This window comes from Eleutherodactylus coqui, chromosome 4 (assembly GCF_035609145.1).
Source record: "Eleutherodactylus coqui strain aEleCoq1 chromosome 4, aEleCoq1.hap1, whole genome shotgun sequence".
Classification (NCBI taxonomy): domain Eukaryota; kingdom Metazoa; phylum Chordata; class Amphibia; order Anura; family Eleutherodactylidae; genus Eleutherodactylus; species Eleutherodactylus coqui.
In genome coordinates, this window is record NC_089840.1 from 154,823,258 (window position 1) to 154,846,076 (window position 22,819).

Here is a 22,819-nt window from a genome sequence, read left to right on the forward strand (position 1 = left end):
ACCGCACTGGCTCGGCCTGTGCCCACAGCCTGACTTGGGCCTCCGCGTCCTCGCCCGCGTCCACGTCCTATAGGCCTACCCCTACCCCTCAGCATGGTGTATTACCAGTGATTTGATTTCCCAGGCAGGAAAGAAAGTGGCGCAAGCCTGCTGTAAAACGTAGCTGGTTGCGTCTGATTTTTTAACGTTCTCCATGCAGCACACACGTACCCAGAGCCCCGAGGACTGTCAGAGGCAGGCCAAATATACTTTTTTCCCTTTTTTGTAAAAGGAAAGGCCCACTGCGTCTATTCACTGAATAATAAGTTTAATAACTGTGTTGTGGCCCTGCAAATGTGTCAGAGAACTGCAGTGATGCAAAGTTATTCGCTACAGCAGATCAGGGATTTCCCATGCAGGAAAAAAATTGGTGCAAGCCTGCAGCCAAAATAGAATTTTTTCCCTTGTTTTTCAAAGGACAAGCCACACTGCGTGTATTCAATGAATACTACTAAGTTTAATAACTGTGTTGTGGCCCTGCAAATGTATCAGAGAACTGCAGTGATGCAAAGTTATTCGCTACAGCAGATCAGGGATTTCCCATGCAGGAAAAAAAATGGCGCAAGCCTGCAGTAAAACGTAGCTGACTGCGTCTGATTTTTTTTAACGTTCTGCACGCAGCACACACATACCCAGAGCCCTGAGGACTGTCAGAGGCAGGCGAAATAGAATTTTTTCCCTTGTTTTTCAAAGGACAAGCCACACTGCGTGTATTCAATGAATACTACTAAGTTTAATATCTGTGTTGTGGCCCTGCAAATGTGTCAGAGAACTGCAGTGATGCAAAGTTATTTGCTACAGCAGATCAGGGATTTCCCATGCAGGAAAAAAATTGGCGCAAGCCTGCAGCCAAAATAGAATTTTTTCCCTTGTTTTTCAAAGGACAAGCCACACTGCGTGTATTCAATGAATACTACTAAGTTTAATAACTGTGTAGTGGCCCTGCAAATGTGTCAGAGAACTGCAGTGATGCAAAGTTATTCGCTACAGCAGATCAGGGATTTCCCATGCAGGAAAAAAATTGGCGCAAGCCTGCAGTAAAACGTAGCTGGCTGCGTCTGATTTTTTTTAACGTTCTGCACGCAGCACACACGTACCCAGAGCCCTGAGGACTGTCAGAGGCAGGCGAAATAGAATTTTTTCCCTTGTTTTTCAAAGGAAAAGCCACACTGCGTCTATTCAATGAATAATGTATGTCTTCTGGCCCTGCCTACACAATTCTATCCCTGTAGTATTAATGCCGGGTGCAATGGTCTGCACAGCCGGTTTTGAGAAAAAAAATAAAATATGCAACACTGCTAACAGCAGCCTGGACAGTACTGCACAGGGATAGATGTGGCCCTAGAAAGGACCGTTGGGGTTCTTGAAGCCTACACTCACTGCTAACACTCTCCCTGCCTAACCACCACTTCTGTCCCTATTGCAGGGCGCAATGCTCTGCAGATCCAATTTTGAAAAAAAAAAAAAAAAATTACAGTGCTAACACAGTACTGCACACTATTAGATGTGGCCCTGAGAAGGACCGTTGGGGGTTCTTGAAGCCTACACTAACTCCTAACGCTCTCCCTACAGCAGCTGCAGCACGATACCACTGTCCCTACAGCAGCTCCAGCACGATACCACTGTCCCTCAGCTAACTCACAAGGCATCTGAGCCGAGCCGCGGGAGGGGCCGATTTTTATACTCAGGTGACATCTGATCGCCCCAGCCACTCACAGCAGGGGGGTGGTATAGGGCTTGAACGTCACAGGGGGAAGTTGTAATGCCTTCCCTGTCTTTCAATTGGCCAGAAAAGCGCGCTAACGTCTCAGAGAGGAAACTGAAAGTAACCGAAACACTGCGTGGTACTCGTTACGAGTAACGAGCATCCCGAACACCCTAATATTCGCACGAATATCAAGCTCGGACGAGTACGTTCGCTCATCTCTAGTCACTTCCCAATGTCATAGAAACTTAAAATTTGGCACGCGCATTGATTATGTCATAAATAGGAAAAGTTAATAGGTCCTAACATGATTATTCAATTCTATGCGCAAAAGAATTAGCGTCCAAATTTTACGTACGGAATCTAATTTTCTCACTTTCCGGTGTCATAGAAACTTCAAATTTGGCACGAGCATTGATTATGTCATAAATACGAAAAGCTAATGGGTCCCAACTCGATTATATACTTCTATGCGCAAAAGAATTAGCGTCCCAATTTTACGTGCGGAATGTAATTTCTTCACTTTCCGGTGTCATAGAAACGTGAAATTTGGCACGGGCATTGATTATGTCAGAAATAGGAAAAGTTCATAGGTCCCAACTCGATTATTCAATTCTAGCGCAAAAGAATTGGTGTCGAAATTTTACGTGCGGAATGTAATTTTTTCACTTTCTGGTGTCATAGAAACGTGAAATTTGGCACGAGCATTAATTATGTCATAAATAGGAAAAGCTAATGGGTCCCAACTCCATTATTCAATTCTATGTGCAAAAGAATTAGCGTCCAAATTTTACGTGCGGAATGTAATTTTCTCACTTTCCGGTGTCATAGAAACAGGAAATTTGGCACGAGCATTGATTATGTCATAAATAGGAAAAGTTCATAGGTCCCAACTCGATTATTCAATTCTAGCGCAAAAGAATTGGCGTCGAAATTTTACGTGCGGAATGTAATTTTTTCACTTTCTGGTGTCATAGAAACGTGAAATTTGGCACGAGCATTGATTATGTCATAAATAGGAAAAGCTAATGGGTCCCAACTCCATTATTCAATTCTATGCGCAAAAGAATTAGCGTTCAAATTTTACGTGCGGAATGTAATTTTCTCACTTTCCGGTTGCATAGAAACGTGAAATTTGGCACGAGTATTGATTATGTCATATGTAGGAAAAGCTAATGGGTCCCAACTCGATTATTCAATTCTATGCGCAAAAGAATTAGCGTCCAAATTTTACGTGCGGAATGTAATTTTCTCACTTTCCGGTGTAATAGAAACGGGAAATTTGGCACGAGCATTGATTATGTCATAAATAGGAAAAGCTAATGGGTCCCAACTCGATTATTCAATTCGATGCGCAAAAAATTTAGCGTCCAAATTTTACATGTGGAATGTAATTTTCTCACTTTCCCGTGTCATAGAAACGGGAAATTTGGCACGAGCATTGATTATGTCATATGTAGGAAAAGCTAATGGGTCCCAACTCGATTATTCAATTCTATGCGCAAAAGAATTAGTGTCCAAATTTTACGTGCGGAATATAATTTTCTCACTTTCCGGTGTCATAGAAACGGAAACTTTGGCACGAGCATTGATTATGTCATAAATAGGAAAAGCTAATGAGTCCCAACTCGATTATTCAATTCTATGCGCAAAAGAATTAGCGTCCAAATTTTACGTACGGAATGTAATTTTTTCACTTTCCGGTGTCATAGAAACCGGAAATTTGCACGAGCATTGATTATGTCATAAATAGGAAAAGCTAATGGATCCCAACTCGATTATTCAATTCTAGCGCAAAAGAATTGGCATCGAACTTTTACGTGCGGAATGTAATTTTTTCACTTTCCGGTGTCATAGAAACGGGAAATTTGGCACGAGCATTGATTATGTCATAAATAGGAAAAGCTAATGGGTCCCAACTCGATTATTCAATTCTATGCACAAAAGAATTAGCGTCCAAATTTTACGTGCGGAATGTAATTTTCTCACTTTCCGGTGTCATAGAAACGGGAAATTTGGCACGAGCATTGATTATGTCATAAATAGGAAAAGCTAATGGGTCCCAACTCGATTATTCAATTCTATGCGCAAAAGAATTAGCGTCCAAATTTTACATGCGGAATGTAATTTTCTCACTTTCTGGTGTCATAGAAACGGGAAATTTGGCACGAGCATTGATTATGTCATAAATAGGAAAACCTAATGGGTCCCAATTCGATTATTCAATTCTATGCGCAAAAGAATTAGCGTCCAAATTTTACGTGCGGAATGAAATTTCTTCACTTTCCGGTGTCATAGAAACGGGAAATTTGGTACGAACATTGATTATGTCATAAATAGGAAAAGCTAATGGGTCCCAACTCCATTATTCAATTCTATGCGCAAAAGAATTGGCGTCCAAATTTTATGTGCGGAATATAATTTTCTCACTTTCCGGTGTCATAGAAACGGAAAATTTGGCACGAGCATTGATTATGTCATAAATAGGAAAAGCTAATGGGTCCCAACTCCATTATTCAATTCTATGCGCAAAAGAATTAGCGTCCAAATTTCACGTACATAATCTAAATCTCTCACTTCCCAATGTGATAGAAACATGAAGTTTGGCCCAAGCATTGATTGTGTCATAAATTTGAAAAGTTAATGGGTCCCAACTCGATTATTCAATTCTAAGCGCAAAAGAATTAGTGTCCAAATTTTATGTATGTAATCTAATTCTCTAACTTCCTGATGTCATTTTATATAAAGGAAGCGTCGCATGGTTACCTCCACGTGGTGTTTTCTGGGTAACGCAGAGAACTATGCAAAATGGTGAACATATCTTTTTCTTCAGTATCTCTAAAGTAACTACAACTTCATAAGATTTTCCATGTGAACACCACATAAACACCAGTACCAAATTAACTCGGGCGAAGCCGGGTATATCAGCTAGTAATATATAATCACTTAGAGATACGTGCCTAAGACTTTTCACATCATATATATATCAAATAATTCAATAAAAAGATCTTTAGACGTCAATGTAGCCAGGTCATATAAGGAATGTCTTATGATTAAGGATGAGCGAGTATACTCACTAAGGCACTACTCGTTCGAGTAATGTGCCTTAGACGAGTATCTCCCTGCTCGTCCTTAAAGATTTGGGGGCTGCTGCGGGGCGGGGAGCTGCGGGGCAGAGCGGGGAGGAACGGAGGGGAGATCTCTCTCTCCCTCTCTCCCGCCCGCTCTCCCCTGCTCCCCGCCGCGACTCACCTGTCAGCCGTGGAGGTCCCCAAATCTTTAAGGACGAGCAGGGAGATACTCGTCTAAGGCACATTACTCGAACGAGTACTGCTTTAGCGAGTATACTCGCTCATCCTTACTTATGATGATGTTATAGCAAATATAGTATATGGAGTAACAGGAATATATTCTCTGTATATAAAACAAATAAAAAATACATGAGTGTATATATTAAAAAGTGTATAAATTAAAAAATGTACATTTTTAAAAAGGACATCTACTGGAATTTTACACATTGTTTAAAAGGCATATTAAAATTTCTCTAGGGTCTCATTTAGGGCGCCCACCCACTGGCGTTTGCGATTTTCGTGCGTGAAAAACGCCGCGTTTTCCGCGGCGTTTTTTGCCGCGTTTTCGCGGCGTTTTCGCGGCTTTTCCATTGACTTTCATGGGTGCATTAGGAGAAAAATAGGAACTGTCAGTTGCATATGTGTCCTTATGTTAAAAAACGCAACGCAACGCAAAACGCCAGTGGACAGGAACACATGTTATCTCTATGCCTGTGCAGGCAAAACGCAAACGCAGGAAAAAAAACGCCAGTGGGTGGGCGCCCTTAAGCGGAACATTTTCCACTTAAACACTTTAGTTCCGCACGGCTTAAATTAGACCCTAGAGAAATTTTAATATGGCGCCATAGGCGCCTCCGTGAAGTAAGTTGCATTATTCAATCTCTTCGCTTTTCATTCTTCAATTCATTATATAGTGTGAGCGCTGAGGATTTTTTTCTTTTCATTGTGTCTATCTCTCCTCCTTCATCACGTGATTGGAGTCTCCTCTGGCTGCACTCTCGTAATTCTATGAGATTGCTTTAAAGCACCCATGAACTTCTGCCCCCCTGAGAACCTGGGACCCTTTACCAACTGTATCCCTCAGCATCCTCCGAGTGAGTGCTCTTTTCCACTTTCATATCTATCTATCTATCTATCTATCTATCTCTCTATCTATCCACTGTCAATCTATCTATCCATCTATCCCATATCTATCTATCTATCTATCTATCTATCTATCTATCTATCTATCTATCTATCTATCTATCCATCTATCCTATATCTATCTATCTGCTGTCAATCTGTCTATCCCATATCTATCTATCCCATATCTATCAATCTATCTATCTATCCCATATCTATCAATCTATCTATCTCATATCTATCTATCCACTGTCAATCTATCTATCCATCTATCCCATATCTATCCATCTATCTATCTATCTATCCCATATCTATCTATCTGCTGTCAATCTATCTATCCCATATCTATCTATCTGCTGTCAATCTATCTATCCCATATCTATCTATCTATCTATCCCATATCTAGCAATCTATCTATCTATCTATCCCATATCTATCTATCTATCTATCTATCTATCCCATATCTATCTATCCCATATCTATCTATCCCATATCTATCTATCCCATATCTATCTATCCCATATCTATCTATCCCATATCTATCCCATATCTATCTATCCCATATCTATCTATCCCATATCTATCTATCCCATATCTATCTATCTATCTATCTATCTATCTATCTATCCCATATCTATCCATCAATCCATCTCTTAAATATTTATCTATCCCCTATCTAACTATCTATCTATCTATCTCCTATCTATCCCATATCTATCCATCAATTCATCTCCTAAATATTTATCTATCTCCTATCTATCTATCTACTCTCCTAACGATCTATCCCCTATCTATCTGTCTATCGAGCTATCTATCTATCTACCCCACATCTATCTACCTATCTATCTATATATCTATCTATCCCCTATCTATCCCATATCTATCCATCAATCCATCTCCTAAATATTTATCTATCCCCTATCTATCCCATATCTATCCATCAATCCATCTCCTAAATATTTATCTATCCCCTATCTATCTATCTATCTATCTATCTATCTATCTATCTATCTATCTATCTATCTATCTATCTATCTCCTAACGATCTATCCCCTATCTATCTGTCTATCAAGCTATCTATCTATCTCCCTATCTATCTATCTATCTATCTATCTATCTATCCATCTCCTAAATATTTATCTATCCCTTATCTATCTATCTATCTATCTATCTATCTATCTATCTATCTATCTATCTATCCATCAACAATCTATAAGAACTGGTAAGAACTGGTGGAGCTAGTCTGGGAGAGCGGAAGTGACGTCAGACGCCAGGACCAGCGCGCCGAGGCAGAGGCACAAGCGGGGGTCTGAGGGGCAGAAGGGGACACCGGACCAGCGGAGGAGCGGATACCGGCGCCTGGAGGTGACAGGAGTCCGAGGAAGAGCTGGCAGGAGGAGTACAGAAGCAGAACAGGTCCTGGAGCAGCAGCAGGAGGGCAGAGTGAGCGGCCGCCGGGAGAACAGGTGACGTCACTGTGGAGGAGCTACAACAGGAGCCGATAAGTATCTTCTGTGTGTGTGTGAATCTGGTGTGTGTCTTCTGTGTATCTAGTGTGTCCTAGTTGTGTCTTCTGTGTACCTACTGTAAGTGTGTGTGTCTGTGGGTCTAAGTGTTTGTGAGGAGGGGGGCAAAAAAAAAAATTTTTGTTGTGTGAGTGGTTGCTTGCAAGAGTCAGAGTGTGAGTGGTTGCTTGCAAGAGTCAGTGTGTGAGCGGTTGCTTGCAAGAGTCAGTGTGTGAGCGGTTGCTTGCAAGAGTCAGTGTGTGAGCGGTTGCTTGCAAGAGTCAGTGTGTGAGCGGTTGCTTGCAAGAGTCAGTGTGTGAGCGGTTGCTTGCAAGAGTCAGTGTGTGAGCGGTTGCTTGCAAGAGTCAGTGTGTGAGCGGTTGCTTGCAAGAGTCAGTGTGTGAGCGGTTGCTTGCAAGAGTCAGTGTGTGAGCGGTTGCTTGCAAGAGTCAGTGTGTGAGCGGTTGCTTGCAAGAGTCAGTGTGTGAGCGGTTGAGCTGAGGGCAAGCCTCAGCGTGTGAGCGGTTGCGTGCAGGCGTCAGCGTGTGAGCGGTTGCGTGCAGGCGTCAGCGTGTGAGCGGTTGCGTGCAGGCGTCAGCGTGTGAGCGGTTGCGTGCAGGCGTCAGCGTGTGAGCGGTTGCGTGCAGGCGTCAGCGTGTGAGCGGTTGCGTGCAGGCGTCAGCGTGTGAGCGGTTGAGCAGAGGGGGCAGCGTGTGAGCGGTTGAGCAGAGGGGGCAGCGTGTGAGCGGTTGAGCAGAGGGGGCAGCGTGTGAGCGGTTGAGCAGAGGGGGCAGCGTGTGAGCGGTTGAGCAGAGGGGGCAGCGTGTGAGCGGTTGAGCAGAGGGGGCAGCGTGTGAGCGGTTGAGCAGAGGGGGCAGCGTGTGAGCGGTTGAGCAGAGGGGGCAGCGTGTGAGCGGTTGAGCAGAGGGGGCAGCGGTTGAGCGGTTGAGCAGAGGGGGCAGCGTGTGAGCGGTTGAGCAGAGGGGGCAGCGGTTGAGCGGTTGAGCAGAGGGGGCAGCGTGTGAGCGGTTGAGCAGAGGGGGCAGCGTGTGAGCGGTTGAGCAGAGGGGGCAGCGTGTGAGCGGTTGAGCAGAGGGGGCAGCGTGTGAGCGGTTGAGCAGAGGGGGCAGCGTGTGAGCGGTTGAGCAGAGGGGGCAGCGTGTGAGCGGTTGAGCAGAGGGGGCAGCGTGTGAGCGGTTGAGCAGAGGGGGCAGCGTGTGAGCGGTTGAGCAGAGGGGGCAGCGGTTGAGCGGTTGAGCAGAGGGGGCAGCGTGTGAGCGGTTGAGCAGAGGGGGCAGCGTGTGAGCGGTTGAGCAGAGGGGGCAGCGTGTGAGCGGTTGAGCAGAGGGGGCAGCGTGTGAGCGGTTGAGCAGAGGGGGCAGCGTGTGAGCGGTTGAGCAGAGGGGGCAGCGTGTGAGCGGTTGAGCAGAGGGGGCAGCGTGTGAGCGGTTGAGCAGAGGGGGCAGCGTGTGAGCGGTTGAGCAGAGGGGGCAGCGTGTGAGCGGTTGAGCAGAGGGGGCAGCGTGTGAGCGGTTGAGCAGAGGGGGCAGCGTGTGAGCGGTTGAGCAGAGGGGGCAGCGTGTGAGCGGTTGAGCAGAGGGGGCAGCGTGTGAGCGGTTGAGCAGAGGGGGCAGCGTGTGAGCGGTTGCGCGTGAGCATCAGTGTGTGAGCGGTTGCGCAGAGGCGACAGCGTGTGAGCGGAGTGTGAACAAATCTATCTTCACTACTTCCACAAGTAAATTGTAGATCCCCATTAGGATGAGCTCCATGCCTGGCAATGCCATATAGTGCGCTACTTGTGCAATGTATGCAGTCCTTGATCAGCCGATCGAGGGTGCATACTGTTGCGCAAGATGCGTGCACGTCGCACATTTAGAAGCCCAAATCCTGGATCTAAATGGGCAACTGGCAACACCGAGAGCCATTGACATCATGGAAAGGAGTTTGGTGCTCACTGAGCAGGCACTCGCTGGGGTAGAGGCGGGGGCGGATAGTAGTATGGAAGTGCAGGGGGAGCAGGCAAGAAGCTGGGTGACAGAAAGAAGGAGGGATAGAGGGAAGAGAACCAGGGAGGCTAGTCCTGAACTGGCACAACCCAACAAGTTTGCACGATTGGCAGATGAGGGGGATGCCAGCACCGTTGCAGCACGACACGCCCTCTGAACGCCAGGGGGATGACTGCTCCAGTGAGAAGGGGACGGGGAGCGTAGGGCAGGCAAGACAGGTCCTAGTGGTGGGGGACTCAATTATTAGGGGGACAGATAGGGCAATCTGCCATAAAGACCGGGATCGTCGAACGGTGTGTTGTCTTCCTGGCGCTCGAGTTCGACACATCGCGGATGGGATTGACAGATTACTGGGAGGGACTGGTGAGGATCCAGCGGTCATGGTGCACGTTGGCACCAATAAACGAATTAGAGGTCAATGGAGGGCCCTCAAAAATGATTTCAGGGACCTGGGGTCCAAGCTTAGGGCGCGGACCTCCAGGGTAGTTTTCTCGGAAATACTACCTGCACCTAAAGCCACACTAGAAAGGCAGCAGGATCTTAGGGAGGTAAACAAGTGGCTCCGGAGTTGGTGTAAGAAGGAGGGATTTGGGTTCCTGGAGAACTGGGATGACTTTGCTGTCGGCTACAGGCTCTACCGTAGGGACGGGCTGCATCTTAATGGGGAGGGTGCAGCTGTGCTGGGGGAGAAGATGGATAGAAGGCTGGAGGAGTGTTTAAACTAGGGACTGGGGGGAGGGCAAAAAGATAAATAGTGAGGTAGCCAGTGTAGCTAGCGACCTGATTCAAAGAAATGGGAATGGGGGTCGAGCAGGGGGGGGGGGGGGGGGGGTTAGTACAGTTAGAAATGTGAGGTCAGCCAATAGTACGAATAGCAACAAAACGATTTAAAAAAACAAAAATAACGATATCAATTGTATGACCACGAATGCAAGAAGTCTGATTGGTAAAGTGGATGAGCTTGAAGCAAGAATGACTGATGAGAGTTATGATATAGTTGGAATAACGGAAACATGGTTTGATGATAAGTGTGATTGTACCCCTGTAAATTTGCCGCCCAATCTCTTCAGAAGAGACCGAAGGAACCAGAAAGGGGGAGGGGTATGTCTGTATGTCAAATCGAACTTAAATCCGAGACTACAGGAGGACATAGGTGTAGGAGACGAACAGGTGGAATCTCTGTGGGTAGAAATACAGGGAAGAAAAAATAACAAAATCCTGATAGGGGTCTTCTATAGACCACCAAAAGCAACAGAAGAAACTGAAAACTTACTATTAAGGCAGATAGAAGAGGTGTCAAAGCGCAACAAAGTAATTATAATGGGGGACTTTAATTATCCAGATATAATATGGGAAAATGAGACCTGCAAATCTCACAAGGGTGATAAGTTCTTGAGAGTAATTAAAGATAATTACCTGAACCAACTGGTGCAGGAACCAACGAGAGGGAGGGCCATTCTGGACTTAGTACTAACTAACAAACCGGAACGAATAAAGGGGGTACAGGTTGAGGGGCACTTGGGGAACAGTGACCACAATATAATCAACTTCCAGCTGTCATTCAATAGGAAGCCTTATCAGGGAGCAACAAATAAACTAAACTTTAGTAAAGCAAAATTTGATGAGCTTAGAACTACTATTGGTAACATTAATTGGGACAACATCCTCAAAAATGCCAGTACGGAGGACAAATGGGAAAAGTTCAAAAGGATCCTAATCATCTCATGTGAGCAGTTTATTCCCTTTAAAAATAAAAGAATTTCAACTAAAAGGAAACCAATGTGGCTCGACAAGACGTTAAGAGGGGCAATAAACGAAAAAAAGAAAGCGTTCAAACTGCTAAAGCAAGAAGGCAGCGAAGAAGCGCTAAAATCATACAGGGAAAAAAACTAAATATGCAAAGATACGATCAAAATTGCTAAGGAGGAGGCGGAAAGAGGGATCACCAAAGAGAGCAAAAACAACCCAAAACTATTTTTCAACTATATTAACAGCAAACGGATTTGCAGGGAGAGCACTAGCCCTTTAACAAATAATGCAGGAGGAATCATTGATCATGATGGAGGGAAGGCAAATCTATTCATTAAATAGTTTCTTTTCAAGCGTATTAACAAACGAAAAGGAAATGCCACACGAGATACAGGGGAATAAAATAAACCCCTCGCAAAATATGTCATACCTAACGCAGGAGGAAGTGTGGAACAGGGTAAAGAAGATTAAAATCGATAAATCGCCAGGCCCAGATGGAATACACCCAAGGATACTAAGGGAACTAAGTGATGAGATAGCTAGGCCGCTATACCTAATATTTCTAGACACTATCAAGACCGGTGTTGTACCATTGGAGTGGCGCATTGCCAACGTGGTTCCAATTTATAAAAAGAGGACCAAAAGTGAGCCTGGTAATTACAGGCCGGTAAGTCTCACCTCAGTAACGGGAAAATTTTTCGAGGAGATTCTGAGAGACGCCATCGATGTGCACCTCAAGGAGAACAAGGGAATAACTCCTCACCAGCATGGATTCATGAAGGGTCGCTCATGTCAGACAAATCTGATCAGTTTCTACGATGAAGTAAGCTCTAAGCTGGACCTGGGAGAGTCTATTGATCTCGTATATCTGGACTTCTCTAAAGCGTTTGACACTGTGCCACATAATAGGCTAATATACAAAATGAGACAGCTCGGATTGGGTGAAAACGTATATAATTGGGTTAAAAATTGGCTCAATGATAGAAAGCAGAGGGTGGTAATAAATGGTTCATACTCTGATTGGGCCACAGTCACTAGTGGGGTGCCACAGGGTTCAGTATTGGGCCCCATTCTGTTCAATATATTTATCAACGACCTGATAGAGGGACAGCATAGTAAAATATCAATATTTGCAGATGACACAAAATCATACAATATAATTAATGCAACAGAGGACAATGTGCAGCTACAAACTGACCTAGATAAGCTGGGGGCTTGGGCAGAAAAATGGCAAATGAAGTTTAATGTTGATAAATGTAAGGTTATGCACATGGGCAGCAAGAATGGAAGTTACCAATATGCACTTAATGGGGTACCGCTAGGGAAAAGTGAAATGGAAAAAGACCTGGGGGTACTAGTGGATTGTAGACTAAACTGGAGTAACCAATGCCAATCAGCTGCTGCAAAGGCAAATAAAGTTTTGGGATGCATTAAAAGAGGTATAGGGGCGAAGGACGAGAACATTATCCTTCCACTATATAAGGCACTTGTCAGGCCTCACATGGAATACGGTGTACAGTTCTGGCCACCGGTGCTCAGGAGGGATGTTACAGTGCTGGAGGGGGTTCAAAGAAGGGCAACTAAACTAATACATGGAATGACGGGACTGGAATACCCAGAGAGGCTATCCAAATTGGGACTATTTACTCTAGAAAAAAGAAGGTTAAGAGGCGACCAAATACCTATGTATAAATACATTAGAGGACAATACAAGGATCTCTCCCAGGATCTGTTTATACCCAGGACTGCAACGGTAACAAGAGGACGTAGTGATAGCAAAATCCTTAGAGGAGTTTAAAAGGGGACTTGATGTCTTTCTGGAGAGGAAGGATATTATAGGCTATAAATCTAAGGTTATTTGTTAATCCGGGTATACAGGCAGGTAGGAACTATTAGGGGTTGATCCACGGAACAGTCTGACTGCCATTAGGGAGTCGGGAAGGATTTTTTTCCCAAAACGGCTCTTGGGGTTTTTTGCCTTCCTCTGGATCAACAAAACGGGAGGCTAGACAGGCTGAACTAGATGGACATTGTCTTCATTCAGCCTTACGAACTATGTTACTATGTTACTATCCCCTATCTATCTGTCTATCGAGCTATCTATCTATCTATCTATCTCCTATTAATCTATCTATCTATCTATCTCCTAAATATCTGTCTGTCTCTGTTATAAATTATATATCTCCCTGGATTTACAGTATTCACACTATACACACAATTAAAAAAATGCATCTAAACCGCATCCTATCTATCTATCTATACCATATTTATCTATCTATCTATCCCATATCTATCTATCTATCTATCTATCTATCCATCCATCATCTGTCTATCCCCTATCTATCTGTCTATCGAGCTATCTATCCCCCTATCTATCTATCTATCCTCTCTATCTCATATCAATCCATCAATCCATCTCCTAAATATTTATCTTTCCCCTATCTATCTATCTCCTAACGATCTATCCCCTATCTATCTGTCTATCGAGCTATCTATCTATCCCCTATCAATCTCCTATCCCCTATCTATCTATCTATCTATCTATCTATCTCCTATCTATCTATCCACCCATCTCCTAAATATTTATCTATCCCCTGTCTATCTATCTATCGATTCATCCCCTATCTATCTATCCCCTATCTATCCATCTGCCTATCCCCTATCTATCTATCTATCTATCTATCTATCTATCTATCTATCTATCTATCTATCTATCCCTTATCTATCTATCCCCTATCTATCCATCCCCTATCTATCCATCCCCTATCTATCCATCCCCTATCTATCCATCCCCTATCTATCCATCCCCTATCTATCTATCTATCTCTCCTTCCTATCTTTCTATCTATCTATCTATCTATCTATCTATCTATCTATCTATCTATCTATCTGTCTATCTGTCTATCTGTCTATCTGTCTATCTGTCTATCTGTCTATCTGTCTATCTGTCTCTGGTATAAGTTATATATCTCCCTGGATTTACGGTATTCACACTTTACACACAATAAAAAAATGCATCTAAACCGCATCCTATCTATCTATCTATCCCATATCTATCTATCTACTGTCAATCTATCCGATATCTATCTATCTCTCTATCTATCTATCCCCTATCTATCCCATATCTATCAATCCATCTCCTAAATATTTATCTATCCCCTATCTATCTATCTATCTATCCCCTATCTATCTACCCCCTATCTATCTATCTCCTAACGATCTATCTCCTAACGATCTATCTCCTAACGATCTATCTCCTAACGATCTATCCCCTATCTATCTGTCTACCGAGCTATCTATCTATCTATCCCCTATCAATCTCCTATCCCCTATCTATCTCCTATCTATCTGTCTATCTATCTCCTATCTATCTCCTAATCTATCTCCTAATCTATCTATCTATCAATCTCCTATCTATCCCCTACCTATCTATCTATCTATCTATCTATCCTATTTCTATCCATCAACCCATCTCCTAAATATTTATCTATCCCCTATCTATCTATCGATTCATCCCCTATCTATTTATCTATCTATCTACCTATCCCCTATCTATCTATCTATCTATCTATCCATCCCATATCTACCTATCCCATATCTATCTATCTCTCTATCTCTCTATCCCCTATCTATCAATCCATCTCCTAAATATTTATCTATCCCCTATCTATCTATCTATCTATCCTATTTCTATCCATCAACCCATCTCCTAAATATTTATCTATCCCCTATCTATCTATCGATTCATCCCCTATCTATTTATCTATCTATCTACCTATCCCCTATCTATCTATCTATCTATCTATCTATCTATCTATCTATCCATCCCATATCTACCTATCCCATATCTATCTATCTCTCTATCTCTCTATCCCCTATCTATCAATCCATCTCCTAAATATTTATCTATCCCCTACCTATCTATCTATCTATCTATCTATCCTATTTCTATCCATCAACCCATCTCCTAAATATTTATCTATCCCCTATCTATCTATCGATTCATCCCCTATCTATTTATCTATCTATCTACCTATCCCCTATCTATCTATCTATCTATCTATCTATCCATCCCATATCTACCTATCCCATATCTATCTATCTCTCTATCTCTCTATCCCCTATCTATCAATCCATCTCCTAAATATTTATCTATCCCCTATCTATCTATCTATCTATCTATCTCCTAACGATCTATCCCCTATCTATCTGTCTACCGAGCTATCTATCTATCCCCTATCAATCTCCTATCCTCTATCTATCTATCTATCTCCTATCTATCTATCTCTCATATCTATCTCCTATCTATCTATCTCTCATATCTATCTATCTCCTATCTATCTATCTATCTATCTCCTATCTATCTATCTATCAATCTCCTATCTATCCCCTATCTATCTATCTATCTATCTATCTATCCTATTTCTATCCATCAACCCATCTCCTAAATATTTATCTATCCCCTGTCTATCTATCTATGTATCTATCTATGTATCTATCTATGTATCTATCTATGTATCTATCTATGTATCTATCTATCTATCTATCTATCTATCCCATATCTATCAATCCATCTCCTAAATATTTATCTATCCCCTATCTATCTATCTATCTATCTATCTATCTATCTATCTATCTATCTATCTATCTATCTATCTATCTATCCCCTATCTATCTATCTCCTAACGATCTATCCCCTATCTATCTATCTCCTAACGATCTATCCCCTATCTATCTGTCTACCGAGCTATATATCCCCTATCAATCTCCTATCTATCTGTCTATCTATCTCCTAATCTATCTATCTATCTATCTATCTATCTATCTATCTATCTATCTATCTATCTATCTATCCCATATCTATCTATCAATCTCCTATCTATCTATCTATCTATCTATCTATCTATCTATCTATCTATCTATCTATCTATCTATCTATCAATCTACTATCTATCTATCCCCTATCTATCTATCTATCTATCTATCTATCTATCTATCTATCTATCTATCTATCTATCTATCTATCTATCTATCTATCTATCTATCTCCTAAATATCTATCTGTCTGTCTGTCTCTGGTGTAAGTTATATATCTACGGTATTCACACTTTACACACAATAAAAAAAAATGCATCTAAACCGCATGCAGTTTTTAATAGTGTCTGCAGCTCCTTAATAATGTACGTGGTCTTTAAATACTGCATGCAGGTTTTTTATGGGTTTTCTTTATAAAGTGCAACATAAACATGGACCCCCCCCCCCCCCCCCCAAGGCCGCTCTCACATACGTGTTCAGAAAACGCAGCTTGAAATCGTGGCATTTATACCGGAATTTCAAGCAGCGTTGTCAAACACAGGTTACAGCGTTTGACAGTGCTTTTTAATGCACCCCATCATTGTGAGGAGGTGTGTTAAGAGCCATGAAAAACGCAAAAATGGAACAGACAGCTCTCAAAAATAGGGACACCGCGTTCCAGCGCAGATTTGAGTAAGCTCATTAAAATCTATGGGAGTATTGTACCGTAGTTAGTAGGGCACTCGGGGCGCTGTGCTAATAGCGATAAAAAGCGGTGTGTGTGAGAGTGGCCTGCGGGGCTACAAACAAATTTTCATGTGCAATCGTCATGTTTGGAAAGATTATGCCAAGGGGCAGATCATCTTTGCAGCACGATCTAGGTATGGGTATGGGGGAGTGTGGGGTGGAGGCCCAGGGGGGGGCCCAAGCTGAATTTTTGCACCCAGGCCCCTGAGCCCTTAGGTACGCCCCTGGCTACCATTGTAGGGGCACTGATGCTGCTGGAGCTATTATTGGGTTGATCCTATTGCTCTTGCTGCTACTGTTGGGGAGGCACTATTGCTCTTGCTGCTACTATTGTGGGAGCACTGATGCTGTTGGGGCTACTTTTGTGGGGACACTGATGCTGCTGGGGCTACCATTGTGGAGGCACTAATGCTGCTGGGGCTACCATTGTGGAGGCACTGATGCTGCTGGGTCTACCATCATAGGCGTAGCGTCAGGGGTTGCTGGGTCGCCATGGTAACCCGGCCCCTGCACATTCAGTGCATTATGGCTGGCTGTTCTGTGTGCAGCATGATTCCAATCAGGCTGCACGCAGAATGGAAAACCCGAGTGTAGCCCGGCAGGCATAGATACACCTTCTGAATAGGTTCTGTAGCGCTGCTGATTAGAGCCACCTGATTGGCTCTTCGTCACCACGTGACTACACTGCGTGCACGCGGATTGCCTTAAGAAGCCGTGCACTACACACTACAGTTATGCAGCCGTACACTACACTTAAGCAGCTGTGCACAGACCCCCTTTAGGTTTAGGGTTAGGTTTAGGTTTAGGGTTAGCTTACTTTTCTTTTTAATGGGAGAGCCTTGTGATCTCTTGCCACTGCTGGTGACAGTTCTGACAGGAGATTCCTTCATCTCCCCATATCACTGTGACAGCACTGTCACAGTGTTCAGTGAACAGGGGACATGCCGGGGAGATGGAGGAATCTCCTGTCACAGCTGTCACCAGCAGTGGTAGGAGATCGCAATGCTCTCATATTGAAAGTAGTGATAAAAGATCTCAATTTCCTGCCACTGCTTTTGACAGCTCTGACAGGAGATTCCCTAATCTCCCCGGCATGTCCCCTTATCACTGAACACTGTGACAATGAGGTCACAGTGTTCAGTGATGAGGAGATGAAGGAACCTCCTGCTACAGCTGTCAGAGACATAGTTTGAGATCGCGATCGTCTGCCATTGAAAGTAAAGTAATGATAAAAAAATCGCAATCTGCTGACACTGCTGGTGACAGCTGTAGCAGGAGATTCCTCCATCTCCACAGAACGTCCCCTCATCACTGAACACAGTGTTTAGTCATGAGGGGACATGCCGGGGAGATGAAGAAATCTCCTGCTACAGCTGTCAGAGCAGTAGCAGGAGATCGGGATGCTCTCCAATTGCTTTGAATGCAATTGAATGCTTTTGCTGCTGGCTCCATTAAAAGCAGTGAGATGAAGGGATTCCCCGCAGGGATACAAGGCTATTTTCACATGAAACGCCTCGCATCCAGGGGACTCACCTGGATGGAGAGAGCAATATTGGGCCGTCACTCAGACCGGTATCACTCTTGCCATAACAGCGTGCGCCTCTCATAATGACATTGGTCTTTCAGTCATGTAACCGGTGTCATTGGAAGCGCGCATGCTGTGAAGGAAAGAGAGCAGTGCATCATTGGAACTACCTTGGCGGCGCCATCTTTGAATGTTTATATAGGTCAACTTTACAAGGAGAAGATAACAAATAAAAGGTGAGCAGAATATTGTTTTTTATGTGTAATACTGTATTGTATAGTGCTTTTACTTTACAGGACATTAATGCCAAAAAAAACAAAACAATTCACTTTGGGTGGCTAGACAACCCCTTTAAGGTACAAAACAGCCTGGTCTTTAAGGGGTTAAATATTACCAATCTAACCCAGGAAGAAGTGTGGAGCCACCTTAAAAAAAATAACAACTCTCCATGATGTACAGTTATGTCATGGAGGTTTGGGGTTTGTATGAAAGGGGATCACTGCCAATGCTGCTGTGAGAAAATGATTTAAGAGACCCTTGTTGACCAAGGAAAGGCTACCTGGGATAATGGAGGGCAAAGCCAGCTGTAGAGATTGCTCAACTGAGCAACACATTGCTTCCCATACAGAGAGAAGACAGAATTCCAAAAGGACCTCAGGTCTGGGCACTTCCCCCATATATGATGCATTGTTCCATAGAACCACAGCTACAGCAAGAATCAGAAAGGTAAATATAATGAGTAGGGTCCGAACACCTCTACCATCTAGAGAGTAATTTCTCTTTTTTTTTCTTTCGCCACACATGCTAACGGCAGCTTGTGTGAGTGCATTAATACCTTGTCCAAGTCAACTCTCAGTGGGAGGTAAAGGGAGAGTTCTTCCATTCAGCCAGAAAGGAGAGCGGATACAAAGTGTCTCTCCATCCCTCTCTATACAGGTGGATGTGTTACACGGACAACCCATAAATTTCAATAAGAACAATGGAATGCTTTATTTCACCTATGGCAACATGGTAGGGAAACTGAATATTTTCTGCCAGGTCACTCCACTTATTACAGCTAGGTGGCTAAATTAGTTTATTGTTGGGGGTCCCTACTAACAAAAAGGGATTTCTAAAACTAACAAATTAGGAAAAAAAATATATGCTTACTTTACTGGTTTTCATTCATCCATGCTCAGTCTCTTGCTCTCTATATACTGTATAACTGTGAATTATGACGTTGTCATTGTTGTCACTGTCAATGAATTGTAACTGCGACCACAGATTACTATTGCAACATACTAAGCAAACTGGCATTCAAATAAATGATTTCTTAAAACATGTGCTACAATTTCAATCTTTGTATATCAAAAAGATCATTTTGACTGGATTTCTTTCCCTAAAACTCTTGATTTTAAAATTTAAGTGAAAAAATAATAAGCAATGTTTCTGTCAATCTTATTCTTGTATCATACCTTGGCTTTTTTCATATCACTAAGTTCTCCCTGTAGCTTGTGTAACTCCTGCTCATAGCGTGACTGATTCTTGAGAAGACGGGCATGCTCCCTTTGAGCTAATTGTAGCTTCTGCAGGTCTCTGTTCATCTCCCGCAACCGCTTCTCATAATCAGCGCGGATTTTATTAGCTTTCTCTTCTGTATAACACTCCATAGAGCCTGTAGAATTAATGGCATGTTTGTAGCATATACTGTAGCAAATATGGTTGTATGTAGTGGAATGGTCAAAAAGAAGGAATGACTTGTAGCTTAAAATAAATAATTAAAACCACAGTACAAGGTTACATAAATATGGCTTCCAAGCAACAGGATGTCAATGAATATATGTAGGGTTTTGAAATATATCGCATACTAAGCTCCTGAAGCACACGATCCCTCTCAAGTTGTGTGTCTCGAATTCGGCTCTGAAGCTGCTGAAGCTTCTCCTCATATTGACGTTTGAGTGTCTGTAGTCGTCGTTGACTTTGTTCTAGTTCTTCAATGAGGCGTTGCTTTATTTCAATCTCACAGGTCAAATCAGCCAGATCACCTCCAATTGAACCTGGAATTTTAATACAAATATTTTAGCACATTCATTGGACAAAGAACAGTCACATCATCATAGTTCTTTCTCACCTTTCCCTTCCGGTTCTGAATCAGACTCCGCATCGCTCTCCTCACTGTTCTCACTCTCTTCATCATCACATTCACTCTCCTCTTGTTCATCCACCTGATTAAGAACAATGCATTTCTTACATTTATTTTTTTTTAAACAAGTAAAGCTATTGTTATTGTCAAAATGAAGGAATTTAAGAGAACCAATTACAGGACAATCAGGTTCTGTTGTTGCCAGTGATATGCATCTCATAACGGATCCAGCATTGCACCGTGGTTTAAATACTTAAATGGAAACTACAATGCAGGTATGAACAGACCCTAAAATGCATAAACTTCACATTATTTCAACATGGATACAGTGAAAAGTGTGATTCATCAAATAACAGTTGAATTAAAGGGGTCAGCCACTTTACAACAAATAGATTATCTTTAGAGATGAGCGAGCATACTCGTCCGAGCTTGATACTCGTTCGAGTATTAGGGTGTTCGAGATGCTCGTTACTCGTAACGAGTACCATGCGGTGTTCGGGTTACTTTCATTTTCTTCCCTGAGAAATTTGCGCGCTTTTCTGGCCAATAGAAAGACAGGGAAGGCATTACAACTTCCCCCTGCAACGTTCAAGCCCTATGCCACCCCCCTGCAGTGAGTGGCTGGCGAGATTAGGTGTCACCCGAGTATTAAAATCTGCCCCTCCCGCGGCTCGCCACAGATGCATTCTGACATTAGTTCAGGGAAAGTGGTATCTTGGTGGAGCTGCTATAGGGAGAGTGTTAGGAGTTATTTTAGGTTTCAAGAACCCCAACAGTCCTTCTTAAGGCCATAAATCTTCTCTATATGCACTCAATGGGGCCGGCGGCAGCAGTGCCGACCCCATTGAGAACATATAGAAGACAAATCCTTCTTCTCTGCCACAGCTGTAACAGCTGTGGCAGAGAAGAACGATGTTTGCCCATTGAATTCAATGGAACCAGCAATACAGCAGGTTCCACTGAAAGCAATGGGCTGCCGGCGAGCACGGGGATGAATTGTCGGGAAAGGGTTAAATATATAAGCCCTTCCCTGCAATTCATCCAGAAATGTGTTACAATAAAAATATATACCTGCGTATAAGGCGACGGGGCGTATAAGACGACCCCCCAACTGTCACCTTATACGCCGGGAATACAGTGGAGCAAAGAATAAAAATCATTACTTACTTCTTCTGACGTTCTGCGGTGCTGCTGCAGGCTGTCGCTCCCTCCTGGTTCCCGGCAGAGCATTGATTTCTCTACGAAGGGCTTTAAATCCCCGCCTCCAGAAACACACGTGCCTTCAGCCAATCACAGCCAATGACAATGATGTCATTGAATGGCTGTGATTGGCTGTGTTTCTGGAGGCGGGGATTTCAAGCCCTGTGTCCAGAAAGCAATGTTCTGCCGTGGACCAAGAGGGAGCGACAGCCTGCAGGAGCGGCGCAGAACGTCAGAACAAGTGAGTAATGATTTTTATTCTTTGCTCCACTGTATTGCCGGCGTATAAGGTGACAGTTGGGGGGGTCGTCTTATACGCCCCGTCGCCTTATACGCCGGTATATATTTTTATTGTAACACATTTCTGGGTGAATTGCAGGGAAGGGCTTATATATTTAACCCCTTCCCAACAATTCATCCTGCGATTTCCGGCAGCCCATTGCTTTCAGTGGAACCTGCTGTATTGCTGGCTCCATTGAATTCAATGGGCAAACATCGTTCTTCTCTACCACAGCTGTTACAGCTATGGCAGAGGAGAACGATCTTTACGTTGACAGTGCGGGGGGGGGGGGGTGGCCCACTCTTGCCGCTATTGTGGCTTAATAGTGGGACCTGGGAACTTGAGATGCAGCCCAACATGTAGTCCCTCGCCTGCCCTATCCGTTGCTGTGTCGTTCCCATCACTTTCTTGAATTGCCCAGATTTTCACACAAGGAAACCTTAGCGAGCATTGGCGATATACAAAAATGCTCGGGTCGCCCATTGACTTCAATGGGGTTCGTTACTCGAAACGAACCCTCGAGCATTGCGAAAATTTCGTCCCGAGTAACGAGCACCCGAGCATTTTGGTGCTCGCTCATCTCTAATTATCTTCAAATCTCATTACTGTTAGTTTACTAACTTACTAAGACTAACAGTCTTAATTCCTTCAGCACTCCATTCTGCTGTTTTACTAAAACCTTTTCCTGTCCTGCTGCTCCTCTGTCCAAAAGATGGCTGAATATAGAAGGCATGTGGCCCTACACGTCCCTCAGCCTCATGTTGGGGGTCTTCCACATGCTGCTTAGCAAACTGCAAACCTGTCATCTTATGTCTTTCTTATATGCAGTGAATGAGCAGCCAACAGTGTAGGTGCGTTATAGCAATGCCTAGTGTGCCAGGTTGTTTATGTTGGCAGTCGCTACATCTGCATGGTGTCCAGGGGTTCCTGAAATTTATTAAAGGTTCCCTTTGTC

General features: G+C 43.4%; 1 protein-coding gene across 1 annotated transcript in view; it reads right to left on the reverse strand.

The window, feature by feature from the left end:
• The window catches only part of LOC136626544 (kinesin-like protein KIF21B), a 2,048,083-nt gene that overhangs the window by 1,453,517 nt on the left and 571,747 nt on the right, over window positions 1–22,819 (reverse strand). The window contains 3 exon segments of the mRNA XM_066601598.1: window positions 19,717–19,916; window positions 20,110–20,298; window positions 20,352–20,466. Coding sequence (XP_066457695.1) covers window positions 19,717–19,916; window positions 20,110–20,298; window positions 20,352–20,466 — 504 coding nt within the window.